The sequence below is a fragment of the Gigantopelta aegis genome, chromosome 10 (assembly GCF_016097555.1).
Source record: "Gigantopelta aegis isolate Gae_Host chromosome 10, Gae_host_genome, whole genome shotgun sequence".
NCBI lineage: Eukaryota > Metazoa > Mollusca > Gastropoda > Neomphalida > Peltospiridae > Gigantopelta > Gigantopelta aegis.
The window spans coordinates 41,806,514-41,823,738 of NC_054708.1; the positions used below are offsets into that span (position 1 = coordinate 41,806,514).

The 17,225-nt window shown below is 36.6% G+C and overlaps 1 protein-coding gene and 1 long non-coding RNA gene across 2 annotated transcripts; both read left to right on the plus strand.

Moving 5' to 3' along the window:
• Positions 1-2,068: 2,068 nt before the first annotated feature.
• Positions 2,069-3,501, plus strand: LOC121382668. The gene is made up of 3 exons (XR_005959201.1): positions 2,069-2,321; positions 2,635-2,684; positions 3,076-3,501. It is a non-coding gene; the product is annotated as an uncharacterized LOC121382668 (long non-coding RNA).
• Positions 3,502-6,506: 3,005 nt separating this feature from the next.
• LOC121383631 lies at positions 6,507-7,190 on the plus strand. The gene has a single exon (XM_041513724.1). The coding sequence runs from the start codon at positions 6,507-6,509 to the stop codon at positions 7,188-7,190; it is 684 nt and encodes a 227-aa protein (XP_041369658.1).
• Positions 7,191-17,225: the final 10,035 nt, after the last annotated feature.

Consider the following 17,225-nt stretch of genomic DNA (forward strand, 5'->3'; position numbering starts at 1 on the left):
ATATGATCGGAGGTCACGAACTCTCTAAAACCTCTAAAACCTGTTTTCGGAAAATATCTCTTCCACCACGGTGTAATAACATTATACAAGCAATGTAGATGACTACGATAAGAATGTAGAACTCGTCCAAAACCATCTATTCCAATCCGTGTTTACATATAGTACGTGTTTTGTTGTAATACAGAGGTCCACGTCGATCATGGAGGCACTAGATATGTGTATGGAAACAGATCCTGACATAAACCATAGGGTATAGAGAATAGTGTAACATGTACTAGCACTGTATCTCCGTTCTAGCAGCCGCCAGCAAAACAGCAGCAAGGATTATATAATCTCAGAGTGATGCCAACTAACGGCCGCGAGACTGCACACCACCGTTACTTATGTAACTGGTTTAATCTTTAAAAATAGCATCATCAACAGGGTAGAACACATGTAATTGCGTAAAATACATGATATCAGCATGGAGTTACAACAATTATATACAGTTTTGTTTAGGGGAGGGTTTTTTTACAATTTTTTGTCTTCCTTTTATCCTTTTGTTTTTTCGTTTTCGTTTTGTTTCTTTTATTTTGTTTTGTTTAAATTTGATTTTATTTGTATTTGTCTTTTTTATTTCTTTTTTGCTATTCCCACTATCTACAAAAATATCGTGTTGTTTTTTGGTGTGTTTTTTTATCATGTATCCACAGGAAAAAGAATACTGAAGCACGAGACATAAAGTAATAAATACATTGTCTGCCCCCCCCCCCCCACCCCCTCCATGTAATCAACTGTGGAACAGTCCTAATAATTATAACTACTGAACTGTTTTCATAGTTCCCGCCAGGTGTAGTTGATATGTGTACAGTGTTGTTTGTGTAAGCTTCTTATGGTGTAGGAATGCGAAGTTTCGTTAATAAATCAAGCGATCACTAAAATATATAATTCTGCTGAACACGTCACAGTAGTCTTAGCTCTGTGCAGACCCAAACGAATCGGGGGCGGGGGAGGGTTACACACCACTCCCCACTTGAGGACGAAAACATAATTATGTTTTTTATTCTACACTATAATAAATAAAAATAAAACTCTGGCTTGTGTCCCCCACTAGAGACTGACCCGCCTCCTTCATCACTAGAGATCGATCCCCCGCTTTAAATATCGTTTCTGTGGGCTTTCCGTGCATTCCCATGTTTCGTTTGTTTATGTGGGAAGTAATAGTTAGATTATTGTTCAGTAATGTGCTGTGTAATAAACAGAATACTCGTAACTGCAAGAGTCCGTCCATGTTACAATCCACGTGTTTTTGATCTAACATCACATGCTTTCGTGATGTACGATTAAAACACACTGGTCCGGAAGGGGGTCACAGAGGTCCTGTGACATCATACACCCCACCCCCACCCGCCCGCATTATCCACAATATACAACACTAGGTCTAAATTGCCCTGAAAGTGTGCTTGTTTTCTTCAACGACACCACTAGAGCACATTGATTTATTAATAATCAGCTACTGGATGTCAAACATTTGGTCATTTTGACGTATAGGCTTAGATACTCATAGTAAACCCGCTACATTTTTCCATTGGTAGCACGGATTTTTTTTTATATGAAACACACCACAAACAGGCTAGGCCATACCACGACCTGTCATATACAAGTCGTGGTGCACTGGTTGAAACGAGAAATAGCTCAATGGGCCTACCGACTGGGATTGACCCTAGACCGACCGCGCATCAGGCGAACGGTTTACTGTTGGGCTTCGTCTCGCCCCAAAATGTCCCTGAAAATGCATCTCTTAGGATCCTTATTTCAAAATGGTCCAGAGAGCATGCCTTCAGCTCACTTGCCTTCAGCAAACTCAAACTTGCTACAAGGTCACTATACCAACTTTTTTCTCACTAACTAATCACTAAACCCTGTCCTAGACTAACAGCTCAGATAGGCGAGGTGTGTGCCGGAACAGCGCGACTGAACCTTCATTGGATACAAGTACAAAATAAATTGGGGTTCTGAGTGGATTTATAGTGTTGAAATGAAACTGTTAGATTTTGACACAGCATATACTACTGTAACCATGTGGGTTTTATTGTTTTAATGATTTTAGTATGCACAAAACACATGCACCTAAACCTTTGGCTAGGAGCTGTAGGGACATGCATTTACCTGTCTTTACATCTGACCTCTGACCAGGGACAGTGACGATCAACCAATAGACTGGCCAGCTGTGTTTGACCCAGTTGGTGGCTATTCACTGTCGCTCACCTGTCATTCCTTGACACATCACGAGCTGCACAGGCCACGCACTCATCTGCTTTAATCTTACACTGGAATAATTGGTGAGTTATATTTCTACTTTTCTAATTCACTTTACTATTTTACTAACATATAAAGTACAGTTTATAAATTACAAATAAGGTTTAAATAAATAACTACTTCAATTAACATTTACTTTGATAAAGGAATAAACTGAATTAATGTAAGTATTAGAATTTGGGCGTGGCACTTAAGCTGAAACAATAATGGATATTCCTATAGCCAAGCCATAATTAAATGAGTCGTTATTATTGTTTTAGAAATGTATGTGAATAGTGTGTATGTGTGTATATTAAATTAGAAATGTATTAGTTTTAGTTTACTTGTTTCTTGTAGACGTTTGACGCTTTTTCATCATGTTACCGCCCTAAAGCCCACAGCTAAAGGTACTGGTATTTCAGTGTCTAGGTAACCGTATCACCTGAGGATAATGTTTTGTGTATCTTACTTTTATTTTATTATACTATATATCGCCATATGTGTAATTGTTTGCCGTAAATAATGATTTAAGATTATCTGCGATTGATTAATGTTCAGTCGTTTAAGTACGGTAATTCGATATGTGTATTATGTGTGTTTGATGCTTACTGGAGCGATCTTAAATATTGCTCAGTGTATGGTTGTATATCTTTTGTTTAAGCGATTTGCTATTATTTGTAGATAATAACTAGACTGCAGAGTATATTTATATATATTTTAATGTGTTTTTATATGGTGTTTTATGACTGTTTATATATAGTTGTGAATGTATTTTAATAATGCTATTTTTGCTTATAGGGTTTGTTTGACTATCTGTTCAAATTTTCTGGAATAAAGAACTCTATTAAACCACTTCACCGAGTCCAGTTGTCTTTTCGGGGGAAGTAACAATGGAGCCGACGTTTCAGTTTCTGGAGATACGGAGATAGTCGTCTGACATCGGGAATCGTCTGTACTTGCCGGTGAATGTGAACATCGTCTAACATCGGGAGTCTTCGTTTGTTGCCGGAACCAGTCAACTTCGGGAACCATCGGACATCCTTGGGATTGGAGGTCAAGGCTGCTGTACCTTCGGTTCATCGTTGGATGTTTCGTGGATAATGTGATTTGACATTAACTGATGTGAACAGAAAATTTGTGAACATTTTTATTTTTATGTGCTAAATATTGTGATATGTTGATGCAAGTTTGTGATGACGTGAGTAACACATTTTATTTTTAAAGACTTTGGATGGTTTATATTTAATTTGATTTTTGTTTTCTTTGCTACTTTAATAATTAGACTTTATTGTTCGAAATATTTTTTGTTGTAGTTTATGTTTAATTAATTTTTTTTAGTTTGTTTTGTCGATTACTGTTTACAAAGTTAATTGCTTTGTTTTTTTGTTTACATCTTTAATTAATTTTGTTCATGTACTTTTAGAAACAAGGTACATATTTTACATATTTGATTTTGTTGTTGATCATCTGTCTTTGTTTACATATTTAATTTTTCCATGTGTTTTGGTTTTGATTAAATGTTTTGTTAATCATTTGGAAACACTCTGCAGTTTAAAAAAATTTCTATAACAAAAGTTTAAATTCTGTTTTGGGTTTTTTAGCATATAGTTTCATATTTATTAATTCCATTTATTTTTTTATTAATTAGCTAACTTGCTTGAATAATTTAATTTGATTGTCATTATTTAGTTTGGTTGATTTATTTGGTTGACTTTGTTGTTTAATTTGGTTAACTTGATTGAATTTTTTTATTTCATTATTTTATTTAGTTGGTTAACCCGATTTAATTATTTGATTTGATTGATTTGTTTAGTTATTTTAGTTTGGATTTAATATTTAGTTTGGTTTTGTTTATTTTTGGTGAACTTAGGTAAACAAATTTAATTTTGTTACTTAATTTAGTTAATTTAGTTAGATAATTTAATTTTGAAATTGCTCTAGTTTATTTAATTAATTTGCTTGTTTATTTAGTAAATTTGATTGAACTATTTAATTTAAATATAGTATTTAAATAAATAAATAAATAAATAAATAAAAGAAATAGTTATTAATTACTATATGTATTAACCATTTGCACATATTTTAATTTTCTTCTTCCATCCTTTGTCTTGATATTCTTAATGTGACATTAATCATTTATAAACCCTTTGACATTTGACGACCAAATACTGATGGACTGTCATTTGGGTTGAGGTTAGGTTAGAATTGTACTTGCAGCACTTGCACTTGGCACATGCACTGAACATTGATTATATTCATTGATTTGTTATTCATGTTACAGTGATTTGATAGAATTGCTGGCTTTACTTTTCAGATATTAGTACATTAGGAATAACACAACTAGTGTCTTTTCAGATATTAGTACATTAGAAATAACACAACTAGTGTCTGTTCTTGTTGTGTTGTGAATGCATACATGTGAATAGTTATGATTGCAATGATGTTTGATATTTTAGGCACATAGATTGTTTGATGAAATAATCAAATTTGTTTTCATTGCAGGTTATTAATTCCCAGCTTGTATTTATTTCAGATCTCAGCAAGTGTTAGTAACTTGTATTTTGTTGTGTTGCAGGCCATTTACTCACTAGTTTGTATTTATTACAGGAGTTAGCTAGTGTTAATAGTGTATTTTATATTTGATTAGTGTCATAGTTGTTTGTCAAAATGGCAGAAGCTATGAGTGTTGAGGAGATAGAAGCTTTGGCTCAGACTCTTGCTGAGATGAACTTAAAACCTAAAGCTGATAGTCCTCAGGCTTTATTTGAATGGATGCAGCAGTATGTGGAATCGCAGAACAAACAGCCAAAGGAGGAAGTGAAGTCTTCTACCACTTCATATATACCACCGCTCAAAATTTCTTACTTTTCTGGTGACCCTTCTGCAAAAGGTCATGTAGACTTTGATGTGTAGTTATATGAGGTGGAGTGTCTTTTGAAAGCAAAGTCGTTTTCATATGACGCAATTACACAAGCTGTTCGACAATCTCTGAAGGGTGATGCTGCTCGAGTGGCGATGCGATTGGGTTCTTTAGCTAATGTGTATCAGCTGATAGACAAGCTAAAGAGTATTTATGGTATTGTAGCTTCCAGTGAAACTCTGATGGCGCAGTTTTATAATGCCAGGCAAGAGGAAGGGGAAACTGTATCAGCATGGAGTTGTCGACTTGATAACCTCATGGGTCAAGCTTTGTCCCAGGGTGAAGTGCATGCAAGTGACACAGATCGTATGCTACGTTCCAGGTTTTGGCATGGACTTCGACCAGACTTGAAGGATTGTTCTGGACATAAGTTTGACACTGCGCATAACTTTGACAATTTAGTCACTCAGATCCGCAGTATTGAACAGGATCGCCAGGAGCCTCCACAGAGAAAACCTGTCCCGGGTAAGATGGCAACAGTAAATTCTCCTGTTGAATCTTTGGATGTCTTAGCTGACATCAAAGGTATGATTAACCAGATGAATACCAGGTTTGATCAACAAGAATCCAGGTTTAGACAGATGGAGAAACAGTTAAGCCAGGATCCACCATCACGACAAACCCAGGAAAGTCGTACTGGATCTAGCTACTTACAGAAGCAGAAGAATGTTCCGCCTCAGTTTAGTTATCCAGATGGTCAACCAACACGACGCCAAAGGGATCCACGTGGTATTCAGTGTTTCCGTTGCCACCAGTATGGACATATTGCAATTGGATGTCGGGTTAGGTTAGATCATAGCCGAAGAAATTTAAACGGGAATCGACCTTAGCCGGGGAGCAGGCTACTGGTCTTTGTTGTACAAGCTCCACTAACAATACTTTTATTCCACAGGGTTTAGTTGGAGATGCCAATGAGATTGAAGTGAAGGTGAATGACATTACATGCCGTGCTCTATTGGACACTGGTAGTACGGTTTCAACTGTCAGTAATTCTTTTTATAAGAATTCTTTACCTGGTTTGGAGTTACATTCACTTCAAGATATACTTGAGGTTGAGTGTGCTGATGGACAAAATCTTCCATATTTAGGCTATATTGAAATATCTTTATTGCTAAAGGGAAGTTCAGAGGATCAACCAATTAACTGTTTGTTTTTGGTTGTTCCAGATTCAACCTATAATTTGTCTGTACCAATTTTAATTGGAACAAACATCTTATCTTCTCTTTTACAAGGTTGTCGCCAGAAGTATGGAGATACATTTCTTCAATCAGCTGATCTTCATACAGGGTATTATTTAGCCTTTAGATCCATGGTTCTCCAGCAGAAAGAGCTGTCTCGGATGAAGGGTCGACTTTGTCTTGTTAGGTGCGCTGAGACACAGAATGTAGCTGTTGGGCCAAATTCAACCATACTACTGAGAGGCTATATGGACAAGAGATTGCCATTTCGAGATTCTTGTGCCGTTGTACAGGCGTGTAGCAAGTCAACGGTTTCAGATCTTGAAATTACACCAACCGTTGTGCAATACAGGTACAGAGACAACCAGGAAATAGATATTCAGCTGTCTAATACAACAACCCGGACGGTAGTGATAGCACCAAGAGCTGTAATCTGTGAGCTGCAACCAGTCACTATTGAAGACGAAGCTTTAGAAGAATTTAGTCCTGATGCATCACATCTTTCTAAAGTTACTTTGTCGACTGACATTTCCAAAGATGAAGTGGAACAAGGAAGACAACTAATTTTAGAGTATAAAGATATCTTTTCCAGGGGTGATGACGACATTGGATTCTGTCCACATGTTAAACACCGAAGTGATTTGACAAATGAGACTCCATTCAAGATTCCTCATCGCCGAATTCCACCTTCGATGTTTGAAGAAGTGAAGCAACACTTGAAACAACTTCTGGCTTGTGGGATAATTAGAAGGTCTTTTAGTCCCTGGGCTTCACCTGTGGTCATAGCCAGGAAACCTGATGGTAGTCTACGCTAGTCTACGCATGTGTGTAGATTACAGGATGCTCAACTAACGCACTATCAAGGACGCATATGCTTTGCCAAGAACGGAGGAAATTTTTGATCGGTTGGCAGGTTCAAAGATGTTTTCTGTCCTTGACATGAAGAGTGGTTACCACCAGGTTGAGATTTTGGAAGAGCACAAGCCTCGTACTGCCTTTACTGTGGGACCTTTAGGCTTTTATGAATATAACCAAATGGGATTCGGATTAACCAACAGCCCAGCTACCTATCAACGGTTGATGGAAGACTGCCTAGGGGATTTGCATTTTGATATTTGTATGATTTTCATAGATGATCTGATTATTTTTTCAGACACCTACGAGGAACATATTACCAGATTCAAACGTGTTTTTCAAAGACTTCGTGAGAATGGTTTAAAACTGTCTCCGAAGAAATGTAAACTCTTTCAGTCTGAGGTGAAATATCTAGGACACATCGTCTCTGGTGATGGTATTAAGCCAGATCCTGCCAAGGTGGACAAGGTTTTGAACTGGACTCAGCCAGAAAGTCCTGAACAGGTCAGGCAATTCCTTGGCTTTGCCGGCTATTACAGGAAGTTTATTCCAAACTTTTCTAAGATCTGTCGACCACTGACTGATCTGTTACCACCGACAACCAAGAAAAACAGGAGAAGCAAGAAGACGAAGCCTGATGTCAGATTTTGTTGGGGAACAGATCAGCAGCGGGCTTTTGAATTACTTAAGAAGACTTTAACAACACAGCCTGTACTTGGGTATCCAGATTACTCATTGCCCTTTGAAGTACATACAGATGCCTGTCACCATGGTCTTGGAGCCATTTTGTACCAAGAACAACAGGATGGTAAAAGGGTGATAGCCTATGCAAGCCGAGGATTAAGCAAGACAGAACGGAATTATCCAGCTCACAAGTTGGAATTTTTAGCACTGAAGTGGGCAGTGACTGAAAAGTTCCACGATTACCTTTATGGACATAACTTTACAGTTCTTACTGACAATAACCCACTTACATATGTGTTAACCACAGCTAAACTCGATGCTACGGGTCATAGGTGGTTAGCAGCTTTGTCTGCGTATGATTTTTTAATAAAATACATACCAGGTAAAGCCAACACTGATGCTGACGTGTTGTCACGACTGCCAGTAAGGTCACCAGAAGATAATGTAGAAACTATTTCATCAGATTCAATCAAGGCGATTTCTTTAGGTTTACAAGTGCCGAGTCTGGTGGAAAGTATCTGCATGTCTTTTGTGGTTGCAGATGCTGTAGATGCAGATGAAGCTGGTGATCTGAAACAGATGACTTTTCGGGAGTGGCGACAAGCTCAGATGAGAGACCCTAGCATTAGTCCCATCCTTAGGGATATTGCCCAGGGTAAACGACCAAGAAGAAAAGATGTTTCTTTATCAGTGCATTTAGCTCTGTTGAAGGAATTTGACCATCTGTTTATCCACAGAGGTGTTCTCCATAGGAAAACAGTGGTCAATGGTCTTGAGAAGAGACAACTAGTCCTTCCCATAGCGTTTGTCAACACTGTTCTTCAAGGTCTGCATAACGACACAGGACACCTGGGTAAAGAACGAACCCTAACTTTGGTTAGGGATAGGTTTTATTTTCCAGGCATGGGGAAAGCTGTGGATGCTTGGATCAATGGATGCGACAGATGCCTGAAGAGAAAATCTCCAACCAATATTCGAGCACCTTTGGTGAACATCTGAACAAACCAGCCGCTGGAATTGCTGTGCATGGATTATTTAACTCTGGCGTCTTCGAAAGGTGGTTTCCAAAATATTTTGGTTATCACTGATCATTTCACCAGATATGCACAGGCTTTTCCAACGAAGAACCAGACTGCCAAGACAACAGCTGATGTGCTATTTAATCAGTTTATTGTACATTATGGTTTTCCTCAGCGGATCCATACAGACCAAGGCGCCAATTTTCAAAGTCAGCTGATGAAGGAGTTGTACCAGATATCCGGGATAGACCGATCTAGGACCACACCCTATCATCCAATGGGAAATGGGATGTGTGAAAGATTTAATCGGACACCACTGGATATGTTGGGGACTTTGACTACAGACAAGAAGGCCAACTGGAAATCACATGTTGCACCATTGGTCCATGCATACAACAGTACAAGACATGAATCAACAGAAGCATCGCCTTTCTTTGTAATGTTCGGTAGGCATCCACGTCTACCACTGGATATTGCTCTGGGCTTGGATGGCAATGATGATAATCAGAATCATACTGAGTTCATCAAGTCTCTGCGGAAATGCCTGGAAGACTCGTACAAACTTGCCAGTGAGGCTGCTGATCACAGTCGAACTCGGCAGAAGAAGCAGTACAATTCCAGAGTCCGCGGGGCTGTTATTCAGGTGGGAGATCGGGTGCTTGTCCAAACATTAGCTTTTGATGGAAAGCATAAGTTGGCAGACAGATGGGAGGAGGATGTTTATGTGGTGCAAAGTCAACCAAGCACAGATGTTCCAGTGTTTGTTGTCAAGAAGGAGAAAGGACCTGGAAAGCCACGGACTTTGCATCGAAATCTCCTTCTTCCCATCAGTTCACTGCCAATTCCTCGCAAAGAGGATATTAAGCCTGTACCGCCACCATGGATCACCAGGCCAGCGGCACCCGTGAAGATAAAAACTGCCACAGATCGGCAAGATGGATCAACCCCATCTGAAGATGACGAGACGTCAGATGCTGATTCTGTGCGGTTTATGGAATCTGGACAGAAGGTAGTGTCAGCAGGTTTCGGTGCTCCGATAGCAACCGATGTTATGCCTGTTGAGGAAGTAGCACAGGAGGGCACTGCTCCAGTTCCTGGGAACATTCCTCTTGAACTTGGGAGACACTCCTGTTCAAGAAGATCTTTTACCAGAGGGGGACATCACGGAGGGATCACGTGATTCAGAGAATGAGGTACAGGAGGACAGTGCAGAATTTCTCAACGTCGATAGAACACCACCAAGAAGATCACTGAGGGATAGGAAACCACTTGAGTGGATACGGTCAGGTGACTTTTCCATGTCTCAGTCTGCACAAGTCCAATCTCCTAATCGTAGACCAGACTGGAAAGAGAGGGCAACATTTTTAACGTCTCTAGCAGCCACTGGTGTTCTAAGCAGTATGCCTGACAGTGCTCGAGAAGCAATGTTGTCGTTAGTGCTTAAGAATGAGTAAATAACGAGGACGTTATTTTAATTAGCGGGGGGAGAATGTAACCATGTGGGTTTTATTGTTTTAATGATTTTAGTATGCACAAAACACATGCACCTAAACCTTTGGCTAGGAGCTGTAGGGACATGCATTTACCTGTCTTTACATCTGACCTCTGACCAGGGACAGTGACGATCAACCAATAGACTGGCCAGCTGTGTTTGACCCAGTTGGTGGCTATTCACTGTCGCTCACCTGTCATTCCTTGACACATCACGAGCTGCACAGGCCACGCACTCATCTGCTTTAATCTTACACTGGAATAATTGGTGAGTTATATTTCTACTTTTCTAATTTACTTTACTATTTTACTAACATATAAAGTACAGTTTATAAATTACAAATAAGGTTTAAATAAATAACTACTTCAATTAACATTTACTTTGATAAAGGAATAAACTGAATTAATGTAAGTATTAGAATTTGGGCGTGGCACTTAAGCTGAAACAATAATGGATATTCCTATAGCCAAGCCATAATTAAATGAATCGTTATTATTGTTTTAGAAATGTATGTGAATAGTGTGTATGTGTGTATATTAAATTAGAAATGTATTAGTTTTAGTTTACTTGTTTCTTGTAGACGTTTGACGCTTTTTCATCATGTTACCGCCCTAAAGCCCACAGCTAAAGGTACTGGTATTTCAGTGTCTAGGTAACCGTATCACCTAAGGATAATGTTTTGTGTATTTTACTTTTATTTTATTATACTATATATCGCCATATGTGTAATTGTTTGCCGTAAATAATGTTTTAAGATTATCTGCGATTGATTAATATTCAGTCGTTTAACGTACGGTAATTCGATATGTGTATTATGTATATTTGATGCTTACTGGAGCGATCTTAAATATTGCTCAGTGTATGGTTGTATATCTTTTGTTTAAGCGATTTGCTATTATTTGTAGATAATAACTATACTGCAGAGTGTATTTATATATATTTTAATGTGTTTTTATATGGTGTTTTTTGACTGTTTATATATAGTTATATAGTTGTGAATGTATTTTAATAATGCTATTTTTGCTTATAGGGTTTGTTTGACTATCTGTTCAAATTCTCTGGAATAAAGAACTCTATTAAACCACTTAACCGAGTCCAGTTGTCTTTTCGGGGGAAGTAACGATCTTGTTTATATCAGTGGTGGGGCACTGGATGGCACGTCATAGAGCACCGGTTAGGACGTGCAATTGGAGGCTGTTACTCGGGTAAGATAGATTTTGTGTTCATTATTACCGTTGACAAACATAATTGAGAGTCAGCGACTCTCCGACCCCCTAAACCTAAAACCCACACCTAGACTTTGTTATAGCTATGACAAAGGTTTTTTTTTAGGATAGCGTTTAATAAAGATTACCTTCATTAACTTTTTTCAGACATGTCTGTCAAAAGGAAATACTTTTTTGTTAGAGGTTGATATATATCTTGTAATAACCATTTCTTATCAAGAAAATATGAAAGCTTGTTTGTCTAAGCCTACTTACAAACATATCAACGTTTACAGTCAGGTTAGGGTGCATGCTTGTTTATTTGAAGAACTCGCGGAACTCACTTTATAAAATAATCTTCTCAACCTATTAATAGGAGCGGGGAGGGGGCGCAACGGTAATGGCTTGTAGTTTGGTGGCGTTAAAATAAGCCAGAGTCCTCATTTTGTGATGAAAGCAAATCACTAGTTTAGATGTATTACGGGGGCGCTTGACAGGAATAAACTTGGTGACAATACTGAATTCAATTTGAATCGCCATATTTTGAAAGAAAAAAATGGCGGCCAATCTATTTTATAGAACATAAAGAAAAATCATATTAATGGCTAAATATTATTTACATTCTGTTCTGTTCCTAAGTAGTTTGGATGAAGAATAGATACCTCGGATGAAGAATAGAGACCTCGGTTGAAGACCTCGGATGAAGAATAGAGACCTGCACATTTCATATTATTATTAAAATATCATGCTATTAACTATTTGTGATTTATTTGTATTTTCATTAGCATATTGATAAGCAAAAATTAACATATTAGTTGGGTAGAACCATATTTGAACCTGAAAGTTTTGTATAGTTCTCCCCCACCCCCTTTCCTCACACACACACACACACTTCCCTCTCCTACCCCATTGATTTGTGTGTCCCGTTTGAGAATATTCCTGATCTTAGACGAAGACAAACGTTATTACGTAGCTTCCCGCCTAAATTGGCGCCTGGTATACATGTATATTAGAAATCATAATATTGATAAAGTTGAAGTGTTCAGTGGGTTTTCTCTTCTACATGATTGTTATCTCATATATTGACGAGAAGGGACCTAACTCACTCAACTATCGCAACTTTGCAGCCTCGCAGTACAATGTAAAAAGACTCGCAAGCATCATGCCGTGTTGTTTACGAGACATTTGTTAATTAAATCTCAGAATTGCACCTAAGTGGAGGGAGGGTGAAGGGCATTAAACACTCATTCTCAATAAACCACTGCATTTCAGTGTCTAAATTTTGATAAAATAAAGGAATTCTAAATCAGAAAATGATGATTGTAATATAATTTACAGCATATAAGGAATATAAATCTATTTGGTAAAAATGACTGCCCTTTCGATTGCTTTAGTGCATATGAAATGTTTGTTACTCTTAACATATTGTGTTATAAACTGGCAAACTATAAAGTACATTTGTTGTTAAACCTACTGATAAGTCGAAGTGAATGTGCTTGAACACAGTTGTAATGTATAGAATGAATTTGCATGAGATGTCCTTTGCGGTTAACACTTTCTAATGAAGATGAACGTACAAGACATATCGTAAAATTTGTTCAGAAAAGAAATACCATACTACTTTAATTTGTAAAACAAACATAATCAGTAATATGGATTGCTACTTCTATAATCTGAGGGCAACATGATTATAGCTGAACGCATCTGCAATATTGTCTAAATTGTTTTCAATTTACTTAGATGTCGAAGGTCCACCATCTATCAAAACCAATTGATATTTCAAGTAATTTTGGGCAAATTAAAATTGTACATATAGCTGTAACTGACAAAAGCAAACTGTAAAATATCATAAATGACAATGTTAGTACGTGTTAGGGTATTTAAAACAACTCACGAAAGGTTCGTAGCGTACCATTTGTTTAAACGCCCAGCTTTGCCAGATCTCTCTGTATCGAGTTATATTGAAGACCACACTAACATATATTAGTGAAACATTTCATCCATGATTTTGTGGATTTATTAAAAGGTTCAAATTAACGTTATTATAAATAGATTACCGAAAAAAATATTAAAGTTACCAATCGTTCCTTTAAAATATTTCTACGAACCAGTCGCTTTAACAAACTGCTAAAATGGCAATTCAAAAAGAATATCTACATATTTGACCACATAATGACCATTAACACATGAAACAATATAGCAACAAACAAATTCCAATCATACTTGAAACTCTGAGGTAATGTAAACAAACATCTTCCCATTTTAGCAGTGTGTTTTAAGTTGTTCTTCTTTTGGCTGGAATATAATCCATTCCTTTCCTCTCCTTGCTTGGCGGTTACATCGAGGAGAGTGTATAAAAATGCAGCTTTTTACATTACGTTATTGTCGAACGGCCCTCAAGACTGCTATGTTAAAAAAACATGGAGCATAACATTTTGTAACTGGATATTGGGAATTATCCACTCTGAAACGTCCGTAACCATTATAAAAAGATTCAACATCACCAAAAAGAAGAAATAAAATCATTATGATTTGAGCTAACAACTTACTTTCGTAAAAGAAATCCCACAGTAAAAGAATATATATATATATATATATATATATATATATATATATATATATATATATATATATATATATATATATATATATATATATATATATATATATATATATATGAAACTACTGTAGTTATTAAGCCACTAAACTTAAAAATCATTCTTCATCATGACGTCTGTTTTAAACAAGTAATTATAAATGCAAAATGTGATGTGGGTTTTTCTTTCAAAAATTGTTTCATTTCTCTGTATAAATATACTTCGAACATTTTATATTAAAACTAGTTAAAATATATTTATCTCAGTTTTATCAAATACAATTTTTTTTTAAATATGAAAAACTCGTTACAAATTTAACGAACATTCTCATGTTATAAACAAGTACATTTTATTCCGGATAGACTGAAAAATAGCATAAATATAAGGTCTATAATTTCTTTTACTGCATATAATCTAAATGAATTAATTTAGAAGAACATTCGTGCACATAATAAATAAGTCATACACAAAATGTATTTAAACAAAATGTGCATAAAGGTTCTTCCTTCCTTACAGCCATATATTTCTTTCAATAGCTAAAGTGTTGGTGAACATTGTTTGCTATAAAAATTGGAGTTGGTCCTTAAAACATTTCGTTTCATATTTTATGCTAACGAATCTTTCTGTAACGAAACATTTTTCAGTTAATGTAAAAAAATGTAAAACAAAAATAATAGTCGTAATTGTTTCGTTAGGCATCATACACACTTGTACAAGTCCTGATGGGTTAATACTTTTAATATATTTACGTGTTGATGGCGAAAATAGTGGTAACGAACATTTCCAGTTTAAAATTATGGAGCCAATCGAACGTATTTGATCCAAAAGAAAACATTTGGATGTGTAACACATGTTTCATTCCTAAATACATTGTTCACATTAACCAACATTCGAATATAGTATACGTTCATTCTTGTTTAAATTACAATCATGAATAAAGAGAGTAACGAACATTTCACAATAATCGGCGACACAAAGAAAAGGGTAAAATTTTCTTTGAAATAGACAGGCATTGGAAAGGAGTTTTCAATCATTTAAACTACTATATAAATATCTATGAAATGAGCAAATGAAATTAAGTCTGTTACATAATTTAGTATTATAGAAAGTCCTGAAACATAACATTTCACAGCAGCGACAGTAACGAATCTTTCAAAAACAGTGACATTTAGAGGTGTGTAGGGAAAGTGGACGATTTCCAGGTTTTACAACTGAGTGCCGATAGATCGTGGGAAGCCTAGCATTTAATATCTGATGAACTATGGGCGCATCGCACCGGTTTTTTAAGAATTAGTGTGAGTTAGATCATCAAATCATGTTACGTTGTATACACGAAAAGGGGCACTTTTCCGCATTTTTAATCGTGTTCTTCTTCTTTTTTGCTGATATACTTGAACTGTGATTCAACCAATCCTCGAGTGTGATGTCAAATTGCAGAGTTCATGGGATTGATGAGCAGTTCATATTAATATGTAGGCGAAAACCAGGGCCGTAGCTAGCAGGGGGGAAAGGGGGGCAGTTGACAAATATAATTTAAAAATTTGTTAAAATCGACCTACCCTACTTACTCTTTTTTTCGGCACGTTTTCGTAAAGAAACAATTCGTTTTTGATTTGTAGGCCTTAGTAATTTTGGAATGCACACTTTAAAGATGTTAACATATAAACCAAACTGAATGATAAGATGAAAGGAATTTCAGAGTTGAACGATGATACATTGTTTATTCAAGTGGAACAGTGGTGAAAACACTAAAGTAGAAATAACGGTAAATTGCTTTAAAGGCACTCAGTCACGGATTTTATGGGCCTTATTAATTATACCAATATATAAACGGTGTTGCGTTGTTATTACACAAATGTTTTTTTCTTCAACAAATGCGACATATGTTAGACTCCTAGTACCTGCTGATAGTGCTGGGGAGAGGTAAAACAAACATTTATTATTTTCCTTTCAATATCGCTGATACGTTTGCCTACCGCGATATAATTTCGGGGATTGTTGGCTTTTTTATTATTATTATTTCTATCTGGGGGGGGGGGGGGGGGGGGGGGGTTGTTCTGTATGGAAGAATAATACAAACATTAAAGGGGAATAATTCACAAATAATTGTAACAGTCGTTTCCCTTATTTTCATCGCGTATTACCATTCCAAAACGTCTGGCACGGCGGAAGCGTGTAGATATTGGGGGTTGGGGTGGGAGTGGGCTGACCGAGATCGAGGGCGTAAAACAAAGTTTCTGGGGTTCTGGAGTATGCTACCCGGTAAAATTTTGAAAACTAGATGTCCTGAAATGCAATTTCCTGCATTCCTGCGAGTAAAATTAATCTCAACCGTATGATTTACTACCTACTTTAATATCAAGATATATAAAATATAATATAGCATCCTCAGGGTCATATCTAGTCTGAAATACGTTGGGGGTGGCAGTACAAAAAGAATCGATTCAATCTTACATCGAATCGATTAACAGAAGATTGTTTCCAGATAGACAAAATGGGCGCTTTTAAACAGGTACTTTCCTACTGCTCCTGTTGCATCCAGTGACAAAATGTGAAGGTCATAATTGTATATATAATCATATAGTAATAATATCCTCCTAACACAACTCTAATTTTAAGAACCGAAATGTGGACATTTGCATTGTTCCCTTTCGAATGTAGTAAACACACCGACTTTATTCATTAGGCAGAACAAAATAGTGTTCACCTACTAACACTGTTTATTGTTAAATCACAAACATTATCTTCAACGTCTTATTTAAATCATAAATGTTGGCAAATCGCCGTGTTTCTGGTTACATTACCCAGATGTTTGTAATAGCTCCAAATGCCATTTATGTGAAACAGAAAATGTATTTTAACTTCTCGAGATGTACAAGTTTCAGTATAATCTTTAAATTGCTGTAACACAACATTTTCTATTTCAAAGTTATCAAATATTGTGGGTAGGCCTGTGTGTCGTTGTATATGACAAATATGGAAGGACTTTCAACATCAT